The sequence below is a fragment of the Rana temporaria genome, chromosome 11 (assembly GCF_905171775.1).
Source record: "Rana temporaria chromosome 11, aRanTem1.1, whole genome shotgun sequence".
NCBI lineage: Eukaryota > Metazoa > Chordata > Amphibia > Anura > Ranidae > Rana > Rana temporaria.
The window spans coordinates 131,663,114-131,686,962 of record NC_053499.1 but is presented as its reverse complement, the minus strand read 5'-3'; the positions used below and the strand labels follow the sequence as shown (position 1 = coordinate 131,686,962).

Here is a 23,849-nt window from a genome sequence, read left to right as displayed (position 1 = left end):
AAGACAACCTCTGTATATGACGCTGAGCAGGTGCACTCAACTTCTTTGGTTGACCATAGCGAGGCCTGTTCTGAGTGGAACCTGTCCTGTTAACCGCTTAACGACCGCCGCATCTACATATACGTCGGCAAAATGGCACGGACAGGCAGAACGACGTGCCCGCACGTCGCTGCCTAGACGTGGGCCGGGGGTCCGATCGGGACCCCCCGGTACATACGGCAGTCGTTAATCGCGTGGGAGCAATCCGGGATGAGGGGGCGGCTATTCGTTTCTAGCCACCCCCTCGCGATCACTGATTCACGATTCACCTCGGAGCTGAAGAACGGGGAGAGCCGTATGTAAACACGGCTTCCCCGTGCTTCACTGTGGCGGCTGCATCGATCGAGTGATCCCTTTTATAGGGAGACACAATCGATGATGTCAGACCTACAGCCACACCCCCCTACAGTTGTAAACACACACTAGGTGAAACATAACTCATTCAGCGCCCCCTAGTGGTTAACTCCCAAACTGCAACTGTCATTTTCACAATAAACAATGCAATTTAAATGCATTTTTTGCTGTGAAAATGACAATGGTCCCAAAAATGTGTCAAAATTGTCCGATGTGTCCGCCATAATGTCGCAGTCACGAAAAAAATCGCTGATCGCCGCCATTAGTAGTAAAAAAATAAATTAATAAAAATGCAATAAAACTATACCCTATTTTGTAAACGCTATAAATTTTGCGCAAACCAACCGATAAACGCTTAATGCGATTTTTTGTTTACCAAAAATATGTAGAAGAATACGTATCGGCCTAAACTGAGGAAATTTTTTTTTTTTATATATATATTTGGGGGATATTTATTATAGAAAAAAGTAAAAAATATTGCATTTTTTTCAAAATTGTCGCTCTATTTTTGTTTATAGCACAAAAAATAAAAACCGCAGAGGTGATCAAATACCACCAAAATAAAGCTCTATTTGTGGGAAGAAAAGGACGCAAATTTTGTTTCGGTACAACATTGCATGACCGCGCAATTACCAGTTAAAGCAGCGCAGTGCTGCATATTGGTCCGGGGCTTAAGTGGTTAAACCGCTGTATGGTCTTGGCCCCCATGCTGCAGCTTAGTTTCAGGGTCTTGGCAATCTTCTTATAGCCTAGGCCATCTTTATGTAGAGCAACAATTCTTTTTTTTCATATGCTCAGAGAGTTCTTTGCCATGAGGTGCCATGTTGAACTTCCAGTGACCAGTATGAGAGAGTGAGAGCGATAACACCAAATTGAACACACCTGCTCCCCATTCGCACCTGAGACCTTGTAACACTAACGAGTCACATGACACCGGGGAGGGAAAATGGCTAATTGGGCCCAATTTGGACATTTTCACTTAGGGGTGTACTCACTTTTGTTGCCAGCGGTTTAGACATTAATAGCTGTGTGTTGAGTCATTTTGAGGGGACAGACAATTTACACTGTTATACAAGCTGTACACTCACTACTTTACATTGTAGCAAAGTGTAATTTCTTCAGTGTTGTCACATGAAAAGATAGAATAAAATATTTACAAAAATGTGAGGGGTGTACTGACTTTTGTGAGATACTGTATATTTCGATTGGTTGTCAAGGATACAAAGTTTTGTTAAATGTGCCCAAAACGTTAGAGGATTTATGAAATATAATAAAAGATACATTTTCTTTTATATTTTGGGTTTTCTGCTTTTGTCAAGTTATAACCTTTAAAATCTTATTGCAGTAGACTTTTTGAGCGTTGGAGATATTCGAGTAAATATTGATGTAACATCCTTTCCGGTCATAAACGATAACTACGTGGAGTCTCATCATAAGGTTAGTGCTAGAGAGCCACCTGCAAAATGGGCTAACACACAGGGCTTGATTTACTACTGGAGAGTGCAAAATCTGGTGCAGCTGAGCATGGCAGCCAATCAGCTTCTAGCTTTGGCATGTTCAGCTTTGACACAAAACCAAAAAAAAAACAGGGGAGCTGATTGGCGAGAGCTGCACCAGATTTTGCACTCTCTGGCCCAGATTCTCAACGACGGCGTATCTCTGAGTCTGAGCGGTCGTATCTATGCGCCTGATTCATAGAATCAGTTACGCATAGATTTGTATTAGATCCGACCGGCGTAAGTCTCTCTCAAATTTTTTTTATTTTGATATACTCACCTGAAAGGGCAGTTGCTATGCGGACGTAGCTCTTCTGCCTCTTCTTCCACCACGGTGGATCTTCTGGCTCGTCCTACGTCGCCGTGTCTTCTTGTGAATGAGCCGCGCTGCCTTCTGGGAACTGTGTGTATCCCAGGAGGCAGCCGCCCATTCACAAAGCGGCGTGCTAGTCGCGCATGCGCAGTAGAAAACGGGCAGTGAAGCCGTAAGACTTCACTACCTGTTTCCCTTAGTAAGGATGAAGGAGCCAAGACCGAGCGCTCGCCAGCGATCGCCGGCGGGGGACCGACATTGCAGGCGACTAGGACAGGTACAGTAAGTGTCCTTATTAGAAGTCAACAGCTACACTGTTAGTAACTGCTGACTTTAAAAAAAAAAAAAAAAAAATGGCGGGTGGAATCCCGCTTTAAGGAAACATATGTCACTGCACAATAAAACTCCATACTTTTACTCACTAAGGGCCAGATTCTTGTAGAATCTGCGGCGGCGTCGCGTAAGCCATTTACACTACGCCGCCGCAACTTACTGGAGCAAGTGCCGTATTCTCCAAGCACTTGCTCCGTAATTTGCGTCGGCGTAGTGTAATTGGCCCGGCGTAAGGCTGCGTAATTCAAAGGGGGCGGCTTGTATTTAAATTAAGCGCGCCCCCGCGCCGATCGAAATGCGCTTGCGCCGGGCTTAAAATAGCCCAGTGCGCATGCTCCAGTTCTCGACGGAAAACGTCAATGACGCCGACGTGGGCGTCATTGACGTAAAGTCGTATTCACGGACGACTTAGGAAAACTACGTAACCGACGGAACAAGCCGATGCTGACCCAACGCCATACGTAACATGGCATACGACGGACCTACGTAAACTTGCCTCTCATATTAGCAGGGGCAAGTTTACGCTTACGGAAACGTCGTAAATTCTCTGCGTCGTTCGTGCGTACGTTCGGGAATCGTCGTAAATTGCTAATTTACATAAGTGACGGGGAAAACGACGTCGGCGACACCTAGTGGCGGGAAAAAAAATGCATTTAAGATCTGACAGCGTAAGAGCCTTACGCTTGCCAGATCTAAGGGATATCTATGCGTAACTGATTCTAAGAATCAGTCACATAGATAGGCCGGGCCAGATTAGGACTTACGACCGCGAAAATGGCTTTGCGCCGTCGTAAGGCCTTTGAGAATCTGGCCCTAAATTCTTCTGTAGTTTCTATGTTAAACATTTTAAAACACATTTATATATCTTTAAAACCTGTCTATTTTTGTTTTTTTTCCCCCATAGGGTTTCTTGGAATACAAGAACCATAGTGTTTATTATAACAGCTCCATATATACACCCTCCATGCTGACAGAAGACAGGATGCTCTACTTCTGGTTTTCAGAGCAGGTCCTGGACTATTTAGTGCTGGGCTACTACCTTGATGAACGACTGGTCCTGACATTGACAGGTGCTGAGCTAAAGGTAAAACATAGATATAAGTGCACATCCTTCATTCATATGTATCAGGACCTACTGATATGTATTTTCTCAGATTATGAAAAAGATGACTCTGGGCCTACAGCTTAACTCCAGGCAGACATAAAATGCACCAATTATTACAATTACTGTACAGGTGCATCTCCAAAAAATGTAATATCATAAAAAAAAGTTAACTTATTTCAGTAATTCTAAACTCATATATTTTTATATAAGATGCATTACACACATTATTTATTTTTTATTTTTTTATTTTGATGATTACGCCTTACAGCTAGTGAAAACCCAACATTCAGTATCTCATAAAAAATTGGAATATTACAAAAAAAAAAAAATACAGAAATGTTGGCTTCCTGAAAAGTATGTCCATGTAGTGACCACCTGTCCCGGATTGCCTGGGACAGTCCCGCATTTTGCAGGTCTGTCCCGGGCACATTCATTCCAGGACAATACAGTGTCCCGGAATTAAACTGACACAGCCACCCCCCCGGGCCAATCTGATGCCCCCAAAAAAGGCCGCCACATCACCGCTTTACTCACTGACAGTACTTGTCCTGGCCGGAAATGCCTGGAGGAGCACAATTTCCGCCCCCTGCTTGTGATTGGAGAAATCATAAATCCCGCCTCTTGTGTCCAATCACTGTACTGTGATTCGTTACAGCACAAGCTGGTTTTTGGGAAGGGGGAGGGTGTCCCTGAATGGTAGTTTAGAAATGTGGTCACCCTAGGTACTACAGTATAGTATGCACTATACCAACACTTGGTCGGGGCTTCTTTTGCATTAATTACTACATCAAAGCGGTGTGGCATGGTGGCGATCAGTCCAGGGGAGGGCTGGCAGGGGGGGCAGGGTGAAAATCTCCCCCCAGGCTGGTGACACTATGCACAGCCACTGGCCACCACTACCAAATGCTGTTTTTGCAGAGCAGGAATATGCCTGCTGGAGCTCTGTTAACACAGGTCATGGCCGCTGCTCACCTCCCACTGTGCAGCCATGCCTGTGTCAGCTCCGAGGTAGATGGCTGCAGAGCTGAGCTATGTCTCGTCTGACACATAGCTCAGCCTCAGCGCACATCAGCGCTGACATCCCCTTCTCTCTCTGCACAGACACAAGGAAAGATAGAGCTCATCTGCTCCTTCTCCTTCTGAGTCTGCCCTGCCCACACTCCCCGGGCATGTGTGGGCACTGGACAGGAAGTTTGAACCCAAAAAAGCATCAGACAACCTGCCTGCGCCTCAGCCTCCATCCTGGAAAGCTCACCCTCTCTAGTCTCTCCTGCCTTCCAGTGTATAAAAAGGGGTGCTCTGTGGACTTTGTTAAAGGGGAGGGGGGCAGGCTTTGGTGAGCAGAGACCCTCTTTACACAATAGTCCACAGCATGCACCCTTAAATTAAGTTTCCCAGAACACCCCTTAGCATCAGATCTGATATATATGGGGTCTGTGCGGACTTTGATGTAAGGGGAGCCTCTGCGTGGACTCTTGTGATCATGAAAAATCTTAGACTGTTTTCCTCGATCCATAACTTTTCCACGTTCTATGGGCCATTTGACTGGACTTGCCCCCCCAGGCCTAAGGCTGCCAGCCCTCCCCTGGATCAGTCTGTGGCACTGCTGGGGTATTATTGAGGTCCAGGTTGCTTCGATAGTGGCCTTCGAGTCATCTGCATTGTTGGGTCTGGTGTCTCTGATCTTCCTCTTGACAATACTCCATTGATTCTCTATGAGGTTTAGGTCAGCAGAAGGAAGCTGTGGTGCCGATCACATGCAATGTCTGTGTAATGCGAGTTCAGCAATCGGATTGCAAGGGTGTTCTCACGCATTTGATCCGAATCCACAGTTTGCACTGCGATCTCTGAACCGATCTGGGGGTGTCCTTAACATTGCATTGACACCTGCAGCGGTTCGCAGAAGGAAGTGTAAACTGCCTGCGGGAGAGATGCAGTGTGGGAAATGGCACCGGAAGTGCGCTGGTTCCCACCTAGGCTGAGCGTCATGGCAAAGGTTGTGAATTCTTATGTACCGTATTTATCGGGGTATAGCGCGCTCCCGCGTATAGCGCGTACCCCTAAAGTTGCTCGAAATTCCTGTGGAATTTTTTTTTTGTACTTACAGTTTTGGTGTCTTGCGCGGCGTCCATCGGCGGCCTCGTCGGGTCCGGCGTCCGTCTGCGGCTTCGGGTGTCCTCGTCGTCGGGTCCGGGGTCCTTCTGCGGCGTCCTCGCGTCCTCCCCGCTCGTTTCCCGCGCCGAGTTTGAATACTGTGCCGGCATATACCGAGCGCAGTACACTCGGGCAGGCTCGGCTACTCTCGCGCTGACGTCCTGTACGTCCAGGACGTCAGCCGAAGAAAAGCCGAGACTGCCCGACTATACACGAGTGTACTGCGCTCGGTATATGTCGGTGCAGTATTCAAACTCGGCGCGGGAATGCGGGTATCGGCGTATATCGCGCACCCACGATTTTGCCCTGATTTTCAGGGCAAAAAAGTGTGCGGTATACGCCGATAAATACGGTACATGTGATTTGTTTGTTTTAAATTTTTAATAAATTTGTAAAGATTTCAAACAAACTTCTTTCACGTTGTCATTATGGGGCATTGTCTGGAGAATTTTGAGGAAAATAATGGATTTAATCCATTTCAGAATAAGGCTGTAACTTGGCAATTTGTATCCACAAAAGAAGCTCTGTGAATACTTTCCGGATGCTCTGTAATAATGGATACAATGGTTGCATTAATAAGAGGTGGATATCTGTTAAAGTAAAGACAGATTAGTGGAACAACCACTATAAGGTAGGGATAGGGTCTTGGGCCCAAATGACCTGGCTGCACTCTTCTTTTCATAACAATAACAATAGCCAAAGCTACTGATTTAGTTAGAAAGCTAAGAACAATGATGTCTCTGGACCATCAGAGGTTAGTTAGCCCAAGCTTTCCATATCTAGCTTTTTATCTTAATCACCTAATGCCCTTTAAATACATAATAACAGCTAACATGACGTCTTGGTGTAATCTCATCTATTTAGGAGATCTTTAAGGATGACAATACAGAATCACATCAGCAAATCATCAATGAGGTAAGTTTATCCTAAACTAGCAAGTGCCGTAAGTGCTGATGTGGCATTGCGATATATAATAGGATTAAAGGTAGGGTTGTCCCGATACCACTAGGACTGAGTACAAGTACCGATCCTTTTTTTCATGTACTCGCCGATACCAATTACCGATACTTTTTTTTAAAATGTGTCCATGTGTCCCCAAATGCAGCCTTGTGTCCCCAAATGCAGCCATGTGTCCCCAAATGCAGCCTTGTGTCCCCAAATGCAGCCATGTGTCCCCAAATGCGGCCTTGTGTAGGTCTCCAGTGGCAAAGAGAAAGCCCCCAATCCCCCCCCACCCCTCCGCCGCCGTCTAGTTGATCAGCACGGGAAACATAACAGCTTTCATTTGAATAGCTGTGTGTTCCCCGCCGCGTGTCGTCATATATAGCCCCACCCCCTTGTCCGGGCACTTTGATAGACAGATCATCCGTCCAATCCTGGGATGGGTGACCTGTCTATCAAAGTACCCGGACAAGGGGGAGGGGCTATATATGACGACGCGCGGCGGGGAACACACAGCTATTCAAATGAAAGCTGTTCTGTTCCTCGCGCTGATCAATTAGACGGCGGCAGCAGCAGCAGCTCTCCTCTCCTCCATTGACATGTTTTACATTCCCGAGGACTGCTCTGCTCTCCGCCGGCTCTCCGCCTCCTCTCCGCTCCCTCTCAGTCTGCTCTTCGCCCCCTCTAAGTCCACTCTCTGCCTGCTCTCCGCCCCATCTCAGCCCGCTCTCGGGTGAAAAAAAAAGTATCGGGTGAAGCATCGGGAGCATTTGCGCAAATGCTCAGTATCGGTCCTGATACTAGTATCGCTATCGGGACAACCCTAATTAAAGGGGTTGTAAAGGTTCATTTTTTATTTTCTAAATAGGTTCCTTTAATCTCGTGCATTGTTGGTTCACTTACCTTTTCCTTCAACTTCCCTTCTAAATGTTTTTTTTCTTTGTCTGAATTTCTCACTTCCTGTTCCTCCTCAGTAAGCTGTTCTGGCTGACTAACCCCCAGCCAGATGATGGGGGCAAGCTTACTGAGGAGGAACAGGAAGTGAGAAATTCAGACAAAGAAAAAAAAAAATTAGAAGGGAAGTTGAAGGAAAAGGTAAGTGAACCAAAATTGCACGAGATTAAAGGAACCTATTTAGAAAATAAAAAAACCAACCTCTACAACCCCTTTAATATAGACTATAAGGCTGCTTTTCACACTGAGGCGCTTTGCAGGCGCTATTGCCCGGAAAGAGACAATCCTTTATATCCAGTGTGAAAGCCTGAGGGCTTTCACGCTGGAGCGTTGCCATGGCGGGACGCTAAAAAAAGTCCTGCCAGCCGCATCTATGAGGCGCGGTAGGAGCGGTAAAAATACCGCTCCTATAGCGCCTCTGCCCATTGAAAACAATGGGGTAGCGCCTCCAACCCGCCCGCAAAACGGCGCAAACAGGCTTTTTAACCCTTTTTCGTCCGATAGCGGATGTTAAAACCGCAAAGCTAGCGGCCGAAAATCGTGGCAAACAAAACAGTAAAATGGCGTTAAAAATAGCGGCGTTTTACCGCCAGCGCACCCAGCTTTTTAGTGTGAAAGTAGCCCGAGTGTAGAACACTGCAGTACACCTTGTTAAGGCAATAATATGTATAAAGGCTGATTTAATTCATCTGTAATTTAACTCTAACCAATGTCTTGCTTCAAGTACTGTGTCAGATTTGGGAGACATTACTTATTTTTTCTTTGAAACTGATAGGGCATTTGAAGTTACAGCAGTATTAAACCCAAAAACAAACATTTACTAGCTTACCAATTCTTAGATGTGATGTCTGTATTCGTTTTCTTTTTTAGTCTTTCTTTTTTTTCATGATCGTGTGTAGGCAAGGACGGTTTAACAATAATCGGGTTGAAAAAAAACGTTGGGGCAGATCCACAGAGCGAGTACGCCGGCGTATCTACTGATACGCCGGCGTACTTTCAAATTACCCGCGTCGTATCTTTAGTTTGAATCCTCAAACCAAGATACGACGGCATCTGGGTTAGATCCACCAGGTGTACGTCCTCGTACGCCTTCGGATCTAAGATGCAATACTTCGGCGTCCGCTGGGTGGCGTTCACGTCGTTTTCCGCGTCGGGTATGCAAATTAGCTATTTCCGACGATCCAGGAACGTACGAGCGGCCGGCGCATTTTTTTACGACGTCTCTAGTCGGCTTTTTCCGGCAAATAGTTAAAGCTGGTATTTTGCGGCGTATAGTTAGACTTGCCATGTTAAGTATGGCCGTCGTTCCCGCGTCGAAATTTGAATTTTTTTGCGTAAGTCGTCCGTGAATCGGGATGGACGTAATTCACGTCTAAGTTAAAAAAAATTACGTCGTTGCGACGTCATTTAGCGCAATGCACGGCGGAAAATTTCGAAACGGAGCATGCGCAGTTCATTCGGCGTGGGGACGCGCTTCATTTAAATGAAAATCGCCCCCTAATCGCCGATTTGAATTTCGCCGCCAGAGATACACTATGCCGCCGTAACTTACGGCGCAAAATCTTTAAGGATTCGAAATTCCGCCAGGTAAGGTACGGCGGCGTAGCGTATCTCTGATACACTGCGCCAATCTATTTCTATGTGGATCTGGCCCGTTGTTTTTTTCTAGACCATTAAAAATGGTTGTGTGTACGCGGCATTACTTCCTGCCCCCTTTTTATTCTGACTGCTCAGACACGCTTTATAAATTCTGGGCTTTGAAAAGATGTAGAGAAGAGAAGACTGTAGATAAACAGCTACAATTTATGTAGGAGGATTTGTTTTATCCTCTGTGTATCACCTGAGGTCAGTCACATCACTGGGTATTTGTAATGCTGCATACACACGGTCGGAATTTCCGATAAGAAAAGTTCGATGTGCATTTTTGGTTGGAAATTCCGACCTTGTGTAAGCCCCATCGGACTTTTTCTGTCGGAATTTAAGAGCTGATTCTTATTGGAAATTCCAATCGTCTGTATGCAATTCCGACACGCAAAAAACCACACATGCTCGGAATCAATTCGACGCATGCTCGAAATCATTGAACTCCATTTTTCCCGATTCGTTGTAGTGTTGTACGTCGCCGCGTTCTTGACAGTCGGAATTTTGCGTGACCGTGTGTATGCAACTCAAGTTTGAGCCAAAATTCCATCTGGGAAAAAAATCCACGTTTTTATCGTCGGAATTTCCGATCGTGTGTACGCGGCATAAGGGTTTACAAACTTTTTAATGAACCCTTTGTGCAGTTACTGTAATTCAGTTCTGAGCATTTTTATTTTATTTTATTCTTCTAGAAATACAATAGTGTTTTACTTGAACTAATTTGTCTATTTATTTGGCTGTTCAATGAGCTAGATCCTCCAAGACCTTCCAATGGAAAACACTGTGGCCAAAGTATGGAGCCTCACCAGACCTCGGATCACATTCAGACCAAAGGGGACAATTGTTGAAGCGTCTGTAGCTGTCCGAATAGATGTATCTCCCACCGAAGAATTATATTTTCAAGTAGTAAGTGAGAAGGAAAAGGTTACAGAGCAAAACATGAAAATCAGAGTCGTTTGGCCAAGTGATAATATACTATGTACTGTTTCTCTGCGTTTTTCCTAAAGGTGTGTCCTAAGTGAACTATTATTACATGGTCTTCACTTTTCTCTGTGGAGTCATTTTAGATGCGGTTAGCACTCTCTTGGTTGCAGTGGCAGCTGGTGCTCAAAATTTTTGGGGGGGCGCAAACGTAAAAAAAATAAAAAAATTGCAGCCTCACTGTGCCCATCAAATGCAGCCACTGTGCCATCAATTGTCTCCACTGTGCCATGCCATCAAATGCAGTCACTATGCCATCAATTCGCACCACTGTGCCATGCCATCAAATGCAGTCACTGTGCCATGCCATCAAACGCAGCCACTGTGCCATCAATTATCACCACTGTGCCATGCCATCAAATACAGTCACTATGCCATCAATTCGCACCACTGTGCCATGCCATCAAACGCAGCCACTGTGCCATGCCATCAAACGCTGCCGCTGTGCCATGCCATAAAACGCAGTCACTGTGCCATGCCATTAAACGCAGCCATTGTGCCATGCCATCAAACGCAGTCACTGTGCCATGCCATCAAACGCAGTCACTGTGCCTTGCCATCAAACGCAGTTGCTGTGCCATGCCAAACGCAGTCACTGTGCCATGCCATCAAACGCAGTCACTGTACCATGCCATCAAACACAGCCACTGTGCCCCTCAATTGTCGCCACTGTGCCAATTGTCACTACTATGCCCCCCAATTGTCGCCACTGTGCCAATTGTCACCACTGTGCCCTTTAATTGTCGCCACTGTGTCCATTGTCACTACTGTGCCCATTGATGCCACTGTGCCCTTTGTCGCCTCTGTGCCCATTGTCGCTGCTGTGCCCTGTAAAATGCACTTACCTTAATCCTTCGACATCCCTCGATGTCTTCCTTCGCCTTGGTGACGCTTCAGCCAATCAGGTTACCGATAACCAGAATCGGCGAACCTGATTGGCTGAGACGGCCGTCAGTCTTATCCAAGGTACGCACCCCACACGTTCGAAAGATAAGACATCCAGGAGACGAGGGCTGTACTCGGAAAGCCTATCAGAGCCGCTGGCTCTGATAGGCACTTCCGCACAGCCAACCAGCTGCCGTTATTCAGGTGGTCGGCGCTCAATGTCCGGCCACCTGAATAGACCAGCGGCAGCTGGCAACAATAACATACATTCATGCAATGCATGAATGTATGTTATTTTCAGTGGCAGTGCGGAGCCAGAGGGGGCGGCGCTCCAGCGCCCTCTATGGACGGACCGCTGCTGCTTGGTTGTCTAAGGCCAGCCATAGAAGGAGTGAATTTCTTTCCTGCAACCATGGCTTTCCCCTATCACCATAGTGTAATCCCTCTCGCCGAGCCATTGTGTTCTCTTCCCGGGGTGGGGGAAGCTGTCCCTACTGGCAGAACACAGTGATTATTGCTAAAGGCTACAATAGCCACTAGCGAGAATCGCATGCAAAATCCGGCAATCGATCAACTTGAGTACATTCAGCCTGCCCATACATGGTTCGAATCTTGGCCGGTTAAGCCCTGTACACACAGGCCAGAATCTCTTAAGTAAAAAAAAAACGTTTTTCCTGACGAGATTCTTGGCAAGATTCTCTTGCCGGCCGAGTGTACACACACTCAATTCAAAAGAACCACCGTTCGTTTAAATGGCACGAACGCTTTAGATAACCCCCTCTGGGAAGCTCTCTCCCGAGGGGGTTACCTTACGGGCACGCTCATGAGTCATACACTCGGCGTCCGTCAGTGTATGACTCGACCCCGCCCCATGACGCCTGCGTCAATGGATTTGATTGACAGCAGCAGAAGTCAATGGCTGCGCTGCTATCAATTTATCCAATCAATGCCGAGACTCCATGGAGAAAAGGATGCCGGGGACGCGCAGAGCAGGTGAACTGGCTCAGGTAAGTAAAACGGGGTGGCTGGGGGGCCGGTGATTGCCAGGTGTTGTACATCACCGCGTTCTTGACGTTTGGAATTTCCAACAACCATAGGTGTGCGCAGCCTTTGGCATTAGGGTGTGCACCCCAAAGCTCAAACACACTCTACCGATCACTCACGATGTTCATTCAGAAAGTGAAGGGGCCAGTAAATGGCATATTTACTGGCCCCTTCCCCGACTCATCCTAAAACATCAGTAACAACCGGTGGGAGAGGAGGGAAGCAAGCTGGCAGTGCTGTGGGGGGAAGGAGGGAGAGCCAGGTCAGTAGGGGGGATCTGTTCTGCACAGGGTGATTAGGGTGTGCCTGGGCACACCTGGCACACCCGGTGCGCACGCCTATGCCAACAACATTTGTGTGACCGTGTGTATGCAAGACAGGTTTGAGCCAAAATTCTGTCGGAAAAAAATCCACGAAATTTTTCAATCGTGTGTACGCGGCATGACTCTAAAAAAAAAAGCTAAAAATGCTGAAAAACTCGGCTATTCAGCGTTTATAAACGTTTTGAGCCATAAGCTTTTGTGGGAGTCTCGTTTTGCAAAAAAAAAAGCTAAAAAACACAAATGCTAAAAAAAACGCTGAAAAACTCATTCTACAGCTATAGCTTTCTACAGCTAACTCTACTGGTGTTTTTATAACGTCCAGTGTGCATGCGGCTTAAGGTTGGCTTCACACTAATCCCTCCTACTGCCCGGCCTCCCCTGTGCCCCCCTGCAGCACCTCCGGCTTAGCTCAGCGAAGCTGGCCCCCCTACAATCAGCACAAATAAAAACTCAAGTGTGTTTCTTTAGTGCTACGTTTGTGCTGTTTTGTTCCGCAAAAATTTACGTTTGTGCTGCTTTTATTTTGAAGATATTAGCAATTGTTTTTTCCAGACTATGACATCACCTAGCCCCCCTACAACAGCCAAATGGCACAAAACTGGTCTCGTTGGTTAGTGCTACGTTTGGGCCGTTTTGTGCTGCTAACATTTCCGTTCTATCTTTTATCATTTTTGCGTTATTAATGATTTATTAAAGGTCACCAAAGGTCAATCAGCCCCCCTACAACGCCCAAATTACACAAAACTGGTCTCGTTGGTTAGTGCTACGTTTGTGCTGGTTTGTGCTGCTAAAAATTTTATTTGTGCTGTTATGGCTTCCATCCTCTCCTCTCCTGCCTTTCTCTTCTGCTCTTCAGGAGTTATTGTACTTTTATCATTTACAGCTTTATCATAAACACACTGAACACACTGGGAGAGTGTCCTTCTGATGTATCCTTCTGCTTTGTATTTTTGTCTGATTGCAGGAAACTCTCACAACAGTTCAGACTTCATATGGTGATAAGAAACTTACACTTTCCCCAACGGATTCCGTGTGAGTTGCAACCTATTCATAACAGTGGTTTTCTGTTTCTACCTTTCCTGCTCAAGAACCTTAAAGTGACAATCCTGCTGGTTTGCTCCTGAGCAACAGGACAGACTTTTCTAGTTCTAAAGAAAAGAAACTGTAAGATTTTGCACAAAATGCGTTTTGATGCACCTGGAATGCATTTAGCTGATTTAAACGGAACATTCAGCTGGCCTTTAAAGGGGAATTAAACCCATCAATTTCACTTCCCCAAAACAGTTACGTTGGGTATTCAAAGCATGCTGTGAATGATAACTGTCACAGTTGTATTCCCAACTGAATTGTCAAGCCATCAAATCACATGTGCAGCATTATGGCAACTGCAGATCAAACAGACTTAAAGCGGGGGTTCACCCTGTTAAAAAAAAAAAAAATGTTTTTTTTTTATTAGACCATTACATTCGGCATCGTAGCGCGAGCTACAGTATGCCGGTCTTACATTTTTTATCCCCGTACTCACTGTGCTATGGCTCATTGAAGATTCCGGGGAATGGGCGTTCCTATGGTGAGAGAAGGTGATTGACGGCCGGCCCTGGCACGTCACGCTTCTCCGGAAATAGCCGAAATAGGCTTGGCTATTCACGGCGCCTGCGCATAGCCTGTGCGCAGGCGCCGTGAAGAGCCGAGACCTACTCCGGCTGTCTTCGGGGAGCGTGACGTGCCAGAGCCGGCCGTCAATCATCCTCCCTCTCCATAGGCACGCCCATTCCCCGCGGGAGTCGGATTCTTCAATGATCGATAGCACAGTGAGTACGGGGATTAAAAATTTAAGACCGGCATACCGTAGCTCGCGCTACGATGCCGAATGTAATGGTATAATGATGTGAAGGAGGGTGAACCACCGCTTTAAGCCCCCCATACACACTATTCCACTTTCGTTGTCTGATTTCCTTTAGATTGACCAAAACCATGTAGTGCAGGCAGGGCCGCCATCAGAGGGGTACAGGCAGTACACCTGTAAGGGGCCCGAAGGCCCACAGGGCCCCAGGTGGCAGCCCCCCTTTTTTTTATTTATTTTTTATAAAAAAATAATAATAATAATAATATATTTTTATTTTATTTTTTATTAAGGCACCATTTTTTTTTTTTTTTTTTAGCAGTCCGGAGGTCCCCAGGGCCCCGGATGGCAACCCCCCCCCCTTTTTTTAATAAAAAAATAAAAATAAAATTATATATTTTTTTATTTCTTTTTTTTTTTATTTTATATATATATATTTATTATTATTATTATTATTATTATTATTATTATTATTATTATTATTAAAGGGCCCAGAGGTCCCCAGGGCCCCGGATGGCAACCTCCCTTTTTTTATAAAAAAAAAATATTTTATATTATTTTATTTATTTATTTTTAGTTCTTTTTTTTATATATATATATTTTATTAAAGGGCTCAGAGGTCCCCAGGGCCCCATGTGGCAAACCCCCCCCCCTTTTTTTTTATAAATATTTTTATTTTTTGGTTTATATATATATATATATATATATATATATATATATATATATATATATATATATATATATATATATATGCGCCTGCAAACCGATGGACCGTTTTCATCGGACAAACCGATCGTGTGTGGGCCCCATCGGTTTGTTTTCCATCGGTGAAAAAAAATAGAACATGTTTTAAATTTTTCCTATGGATAAAAAAATCGATAGAAAAAGACGATCGTCTGTGTGGAAGTCCATCGGTCAAAAATTTACGCATGCTCAGAATCAAGTCGACGCATGCTCGGAAGCATTGACCTTCATTTTTTTCAGCACGTCGTAGTGTTTTACGTCACCGTGTTTTGGCACGGTTGGAATTTAGTCTGATGGTGTGTATGCAAGACTGATGAAAGTCAGCTTTATCGGATATCCGATGAAAAAATCCATCGGATTAGGTTCCATCAGATATCCGATCGTGTGTACAGGGCTTAAGACATCGGGCTACATTCACAGAGAGATACGACGGTGTATCTCCTGATACGCCGTCGTATCTCTGAGTTAGGCCCGTCGTATCTATGCGCCTGATTCATAGAACTGTGTTACACCGTCGGATCTTAACTACAATTTAAAAATGGCCGCGGGGGGCGTTCTCGCTGATTTACGCTGAGAAATATGTAAATCAGTGAGATACGCCAATTCACGAACGTACGCGGGCCCGACGCAGTGTTGTTACGACGTTTACGTAGCGGTTTTCCCGGCGTATACTTACCCCTGCTTCTATGAGGCACAGCCAATGTTAAGTATAGCCGTCGTTCCCGCGTCGATTTTTTTTTTTTTTACGTTGTTTGCGTACGCCGATTCTCAAACCCGATCGTCGCTAGTTACGCTCACGCCGGAACCACTGACGTCCTAGCGACGTCAGTGGGAGCAATGCACGCTGGGAAATTTCGCGCACGGCGCATTCTCATTTAAATCGGCGCGGGAACGCGCCTGATTTAAATAGTACACTCCCCCTAGCCGCAGAATTTGAATTCCGCCGGGGGATTTATGATCCGCCGCCGCAAGTTTGGAGGTAAGTGTGTTGTGAATTACCCACTTGCCTCTCAAACTTGCGGCAGCGGATCTTAAATTACATAGATCACGCAGATCTAAAGATCCGCTGATCTCTGTGAATCTAGCCCTTTATGTGTAACTTTTCTTTAGGTGAGAATACATATACTTAATTTTACATTGCTTCTCTCCCTGTATCAGAGTTCAAGTAACAGACTTCAGGAGCTCATTGGCACTAAGTCAGGTAAGAATAGAAAAAAATACACTTACTATATACATTAGACTTTAGTGATAAAAATGATACAAGTGATTATGACAATGCTAGGCGCTGCCACTGTGTGAATGTAGGGAAAAGCGACACAGTGGGGGTTATTTACGAAAGGCAAATCCACTTTGTACTTCAAGTACACTGCAAGTGCACTTGGAAGTGCAGTCGCTGTAGATCTGCGGGGGACATGCAAAGAAAATAAAAAACAGCATTTTAGCTTGCACGTGATTGGATGATAAAATCAGCAGAGCTTCTCAGATCTTCCCCTCCGATCTACAGCGACTGCACTTCCAAGTGCACTTTCGGTGTACTTTGAAGTGCCCTTGTAGTGCAGCGTGGATTTGCCTTTAGTAAATAACCCCCAGGGTTCGCACTAATTCTGAGTGTGGGGCTCCAGAGTGTTGTGACTGAGAGAATAAAATGGGGTATTTGGTTTTCTTCGACTTTTGGTATCCCGGATTAAAGTCTTGAGCGTGAAGACTTCAAAGCGTCTTGGGTGGGACAAAGCCTTTTTTTTTCTCTGTCCAGGTCTCAATGGAGACCTGCAGGTTGTGTGAGCTTGGGTATATATAGTTCAGGGCCCGGATTCAGATACAATTGTGTATCTATCGGCGGGCGTAACGCTACGCCGCCGTAACATAGGGCGCAAGTTCCGTATTCAGAAAGAACTTGCGCCCTAAGTTAAGGCGGCGTAGCGTATGTGGTCCGGCGTAAGCCCGCGGAATTCAAATTCTCCATACAGTGGGCGTGTTGTATGGTAATGAAGGCTGACCCCACTTAAATGACGTTTTTGGCTAACGGCGCATGTGCCGTCCGTGAACGTATCCCAGTGCGCATGCTCCAAATTAACCCGCAAAAAGCCAATGCTTTCGACGTGAACGTAAATTACGCCCAGCCCTATTCGCGAACGACTTATGCAAACGACGTAATCGACGGAAAATTTGACGCTGGCCCGACGTCCATACTTAACATAGGATACGCCTCATATAGCAGGGGTAACTTTACGCCATAAAAAGCCTAACGTAAACGGCGTAAAAAAATGCGCCGGGCGGACATACGTTTCTGAATCGGCGTATCTACCTAATTTGCATATTCCTCGCGTAAATCTACGGAAGCGCCACCTAGCGGCCAGCGTAAATATGCAGCCTAAGATACGACGGTGTAAGAGACTTACGCCGGTCGGATCTTAGGGAAATCTATGCGTAACTGATTCTATGAATCAGGCGCATAGATACGACCCCGCGCACTCAGAGTTACGACGGCGTATCCGGAGATACGCTGTCGTAACTCCTATCTGAATCCGGGCTCAGGACTCCAGGCTAGGGTGACCACATTTCCAAACTGCCATTCAGTGACACACCCCCTCTCTCACCTTCCCCAAAGAATGATGAGGGGGCGGGGGGTAATGTAGTCTCGGGGTTGACGAAAAAAGAAATTACTTAAAAAAAGGGCAATCAATGGTCGGACTTTAGAGGCAAAACAGACAGGAATATCGAAAAATATATAGTTTTATTACAAAAGTAGAAAATATACAAAACAACTCAATATACAAAAATAAAAACCATACAGGATGTAGAGTATGAGAAATATTCCCTATGCGTCGCCTACGCGTTTCGCCGTGAGGCTTCTTCAGGACTAGTAAAAGAAGGTAATAGTGGAAAAATACATTTCACTATCTGAAATGAAACATATTATATTAACATACTAAAAGTAAAATAAATTTGCATTATGGTTCTCACATTGCGCCAAACTGAACGGCATATATCCAATATTACCTTGAAGTAATGCCTGGCAGCGCCGCACCTAGCAATCAGTTCCGCAAATGTAGTTATTAGTTAGTAGGGGGTGGCTGTGTCCTCTATTTCATTCCGGGACATTGTATTGTCCCGGAATGAAGGTGCCCGGGACCCGGGACAGACATGTCAATTGCGGGACAGTCCCGGGCAATCCGGGACACGTGGGCACCCTACTCCAGGCAGGTGGGAGCAGAGCTCACATTTAAAGATTGCTGTGTGCTCCTGTTAGGAGACAGGGGTCATCTACTCAGGAGACAGTACTTCCTGTTGGAGAGGTTCCATGTCCTTCAGGCTAAGAGATGTTGAGGCGGCTAAGCAAGTCTGGGAGACTGAGAGAGCTGGGACACCTAGGAGAGTCCATGGGACTCCAGAGTGTTGTGACCGAGAAGAAAATGTGGTATTTGGTTTTCACCGACTTTTGGCATCCCGGATCAAAGTCTGGAGATTGAAGACTTCGAAGCGTCTTGGGTGGGACGAAGCCTTTAATTCTCTGTCCAGGTTGTGTGAGCGTGAAGACTTAAACCATGAAGAGTTTTCACAAAGTGTGTTTGTTTCCCAGAATGAAGAAGCTGTGAGACTGTTTCTCCAGAACACCGTGGCTAACTTTGGAATTCCAGCTGTTGTAAAACGTAAGTTTCATGGATACGTCGGCTCTTTCTCACAACAGTAATATCTCATTTTATAACCAACACTCCCTGCCTTGTAAGTACAGTAGAGCCCTAGGAGCAGGTGAGTTATACAGAATTATTTTTTTTGCATATACAACTTACTGTCCTTAAAGCGGGAGTTCACCCAATTCGTTTTTTTTTTCTCTTTTCCCCTTAGCTTCATGCTCGTTTTGTCTAGGGGAATCGGCTATTTGTATTAAAATATGAGCAGTACTTACTGTTTTCGAGATGCATCTTCTCCGCCGCTTCCGGGTATGGGTCTTCGGGAGCGGGCGTTCCTTCTTGATTGACAGTCTTCCGACAGACTTCCGACGGTCGCATCCATCGCGTCACTTGTAGCCGAAAGAAGCCGAACGTCGGTGCGGCTCTATACTGCGCCTGCGCACCGACGTTCGGTTTCTTTCGGAAAATCGTGACGCGATGGATGCGACCGTCGGAAGCCTCTCGGAAGACTGTCAATCAAAATAGGAACGCCCAGTCCCGCAGCCCATACCCGGAAGCGGCGGAGAAGATGCATCTCGTAAACGGTAAGTACGGATCATATTTTAAAACAACTAGCCGATTCCCCTAGACAAAACGAGCATGAAGCTAAGGGGAAAAAGTGTTCTGTACGGGTGAACCTCTGCTTTAAAGTGGTTGTAACCCTGATCTAAAAAAAATAAAACACCCTGCAAGCAGGGCCGGATTTGCTCTCCCTGCCGCCCCAAGGCCAGGTTCTACAATGCACCCCCTCCCCGCCAACCAAACCCCCCCAAATCAATACAGAATGTGCGGCATGGTTAGTTCAAATATGTTTTGTTTGTTTTTTTACTTTTTTTTATTTTTATTTATTTGTAGCTTGTCGCTTACTTTTTAAAATTTTTGTATCATTTTCTTATTATTTTTCTTATTATTTTTCTTATTCTTTACTTTTTTATTTTATTAATTTAATTATTATTTATTTATTTTTCATAAAAAAAAATTCACTTAACTTTTTTGCTATCACACAGGAGAAAACAATTTCCTGTGTGATAGCAATTGCAGGTGACATGTTCTCTTTATTGACCCTGTCACCTCCAAAACAGGAGTCCTAGCACTGTGCTATAACTCCTGTCACAGCTGAGATGGGAAGAGCACAGCTCTCCCCTCTCTCTCTGTACATCGGCAGCAGGAACAGGAGACAGACTCGGTGGCCGGGGGGAGGACGGAGTCCCGAAGACAGAGCCAGCAGAGAGAGGTATGTGGGGGGGGGGGGGGGGGGGGGGGGGAGGACGGGAGCACATATTTTACAAGTGATATCGGCGACATCGCCGCAATCACTTGTTAACGAGCAAGCGGATTCCCCCATAACTTACCACCCTTAACTGTATCTTCCGGGCGTCGGGGGACTCCATGCCACTGCCGCCCCTTGGCGCCCTGCCGCCCCAAGGCCTGGCCTCAGTGGCCTTGTGGGAAATCCAGGCCTGCCTGCAAGACAAAGGCATAATGAGCTAGTATGCATAGCATTATGAATTACTTACCTCAGATCGAAGCCCCCACAGTGGTTCTCATACCCCCCTCCCTGGGGTTACTTCACCATCTCTCCCTGGGATTACTTCCGGGTATTGCGGGTGACGGCACCCAGACTGAAGCAATGGCACATACGTGCTAGTGCTAGTGCATTGTTGGTTCACTAACATTTTCCCTTCTAAATTTTTTTTTCTTTGTTTTCTTTGTCTAAATTTCTCACTTCCTGTTCCTTCTCAGTAAGCTGTTCTGGCTGACTAACCCCCAGCCAGATGATGGGGGCAAGTTTACTGAGGAGAAACAGGAAGTGAGAAATTCAGACAAAGAAAAAAAAAACATTTAGAAGGGAAATGGAAGGAAAAGGTAAGTGAAGCAACAATGCACTAGCTTAAAGGAACCTATTTAGGGAATTAAAAACAAACCTTTACAACCCCTTTAACTGCTTGCCGACCAGCCACCGCCGTTATAAGGCAGCAGGTCGGCTCTGCTGGGCGAGAGCACGTAACTATACGTCATCTCTCCCAGCAGCCAATAGGCTCGCTCCTGACTCCCGCGTGTGTGCCCGGCGGTTGTGATTACCGCCGGGCACCCTCGATCGCTCGTTACAGAGTGAGAACCGGGAGCTGTGTGTGTAAACACACAGCTCCCGGTCCTGTCAGGACAGCAAAATAGGCGTTTATTGATTGGTTTGCGCAAAAGTTATAGCGTTTACAAAATAGGGGTAGTTTTATGGCATTTTTATTAATATTTTTTTTTTACTAGTAATGGCGTCGGACAGCGATTTTTTTTCGGTACTGCGACATTATGGCGGACACTTCGGACACATTTTTGGGACCATTGGCATTTTTATAGCGATCAGTGCTATAAAAATGCCACTGGCAGGGAAGGGATTAAGTATGTTCCCTGGGTGTGTTCTAACTATAGGGGGGGGTGGACTCACTAGGGGAAATGACTGATCGCTGTTCATACATTGTAAGTATGGGGAACCCTCTATGGTTGATGATTAAAACAGGCACATCTAAGTATGCAGGGATCCGGGGTAAAGCTGTCCACATAGACCGCCCTCCGCACCACCATTGATGTCATCCCTTCCACGAGCAGTTCAAGCCTCGCTTTCAGATCGCTCTACTGCAGGGTAGTCTTCCCGGTCACAATTGCAGCCTGACAGCGGTGAGAGCCAGCGGTGTGGATGACGCATGCTTAGATGTGCCTCTTTTATACATCAACCATGTGAGTTGCTAAATGTTGTACCTTCATTAAGTGTAACCATATTGCTACACTTAGAGGCGCCTCTCTTCTCTTTTATACTCTGGAGCTCCTGCTGGATTTTGCTTCTAATCCCCTTGTGGAGGCTGCCATTTGTGGATGGACATTTTATGGTTACACAACCTATCACATTGCTATAAACTTTTTATATGGATTATAAACTGAAAGGGGTTGTAAAGGAATTTTTTTCCCCCTAAATATCTTCCATTATCTTAGTGCAGTCCTCCTTCACTTACCTCATCCTTCCATTTTGCTTTAAATGTCCTTATTTCTTCTGAGAAATCCTCACTTCCTGTTCTTCTGTCTGCAACTTCACACAGTAATGCAATGCTTTCTTCCTGGTGTGGCGAAAGCCTCTTGAGGGGGGAGGGGACGAGCAGGAGTGTCAGGACGCCCACTAACTAGAGCTGCACGTTTCTGGTCAAAATGAGAATCGTGATTCTTTTGCTTAGACTAAAGATCACGATTCTCTCACGATTCTCAAAATTTGATTGCCAGAACCCCCCCCCCCAAATAAATAAACCTGTGATTTATTTGAAAATACGAATATATAAAAAACAGACCAGTGATATGTCTATAATGTTAAAGACCATATAACTCCTTTGAAGTTATGGTCTTTAACAATATAGACATCTCACTGGTCTGTTTTTTATACATCAGGAGCAGTACCGCCGGCAACCACTGGGTGGCGCCTGGATACACACAGTTGTACAGAACTGTGAGAAAGATAAATACATCAGAAGCAGTACCGCCGGCAACCACTGGGTGGCGCATGGATACACACTAGAGTTGTATTGAACTGTGAGAGAAGCCCAGGCTGCTGATGTCTGTTCCGATATCGGCGGCATTTGCGTTCCACGCTGGTTACGTGGAATGGCGGTGACACATAAGAATCGCGGGTCATCCCGCGGGGAGATCGCAGGCGGGGAGAATCGATATCGCGATTCTCTCTGCAATTAATCGTGCAGCTCTACCACTAACACACAGCTCCTTTCTCTATCTGCAAAGTAGAGAGTGTCCTGACTTGCCTGCTCGCTCCCTCCCCCCTCAAGAGGCTTTCTCCACACCAGGGAGAAAGCCTTGCATTACGGTGGTGAGTTACAGACAGAAGAACAGGAAGTGAGGATTTCTCAGAAGAAATAAGGACATTTAAAAGCAAAATTGAAGCATGAGGAAAGTGAAGGAGGACTGCACTAAGGGAAAGGAAGCTATTTAGGGAAAAACAAAATTTCCTTTACAACTCCTTGAAGGACTTATGAATAAATGGCTGTGGAACGAATCATCTGAGTTTCCATTCTTTTTTATGGGGGAATTTGCTTTGATATACAAGTGCTTTGGATTACAAGCATGCTTCCGGAACAAATTGTGCTTGCAATCAATCCAAGGTTTTACTGTGTGTGTGTATATATATATATATATATATATATATATATATCAATACATTATGTAAAACACCATTCTCTATAACGTTGACAGGTTCTTCCTACCATGAGAATAAGAGTCCTTCAGTATGATATAGATATACACACAATGGGCCAGATCCACATAGATCGGCACCGGCGCAGCGTATCTAAGATACGTTACGCCGCCGTAACTTACTTGACTTTGTTTCAAATCCACAACGAATTTGTGCCGTAAATTACGGCGGCGTAGTGTATCTTTGGAGGCGGAATTCAAATCGGCGATTAGGAGGCATGGTTCATTAAAATGAAGCGCGTCCCCGCGCCGAATGAACTGCGCATGCTCCGTTTCAAAATTTCCCAACGTGCATTGCGCTAAATGACGTCGCAACAACGTCATTTTTTTAACTTAGACGTGAATTACGTCCATCCCGATTCATGGACGACTTACGCAATTTTTTTTTTACAATTTTGACACGGGAACGACGGCCATACTTAACATGGCAAGTCTATCTATACGTCGCAAAATAACAGCTTTAACTATACCCTGGAAAAAGCAGACTAGAGACGCCGTAAGAGAATGCGACGGCCGCGCGTACGTTCGTGGATCGTCGGAAATAGCTAATTAGCATACCCGAGGCGGAAAACGACGCAAACTCCACCCAGTGGACGCCGAAGTATTGCATCTAAGATCCAAAGGCGTACAAAGCCATACGCCTGTCGGATCAAACCCAGATGCCGTCGTATCTTGGTTTGAGGATTCAAACTAAAGCTACGACGTGGGAAATTTGAAAGTACTCCGGTGTATCAGTAGATACGCCGGCGTACTCGCTCTGTGGATCTGGCCCAATATATTTA

At 45.7% G+C, this 23,849-nt stretch overlaps 1 protein-coding gene across 1 annotated transcript in view; it reads left to right on the top strand.

The window, feature by feature from the left end:
* Positions 1-23,849, top strand: part of LOC120917699 (cholesteryl ester transfer protein) — a 54,825-nt gene that overhangs the window by 27,046 nt on the left and 3,930 nt on the right. The window contains exons 8-14 of the mRNA XM_040329169.1: positions 1,739-1,830; positions 3,440-3,619; positions 6,659-6,709; positions 10,085-10,237; positions 13,529-13,596; positions 16,310-16,352; positions 18,732-18,801. Of these exons, the coding sequence (XP_040185103.1) occupies positions 1,739-1,830; positions 3,440-3,619; positions 6,659-6,709; positions 10,085-10,237; positions 13,529-13,596; positions 16,310-16,352; positions 18,732-18,801 (657 nt within the window). The remainder of the gene's footprint in view (positions 1-1,738; positions 1,831-3,439; positions 3,620-6,658; positions 6,710-10,084; positions 10,238-13,528; positions 13,597-16,309; positions 16,353-18,731; positions 18,802-23,849) is intronic.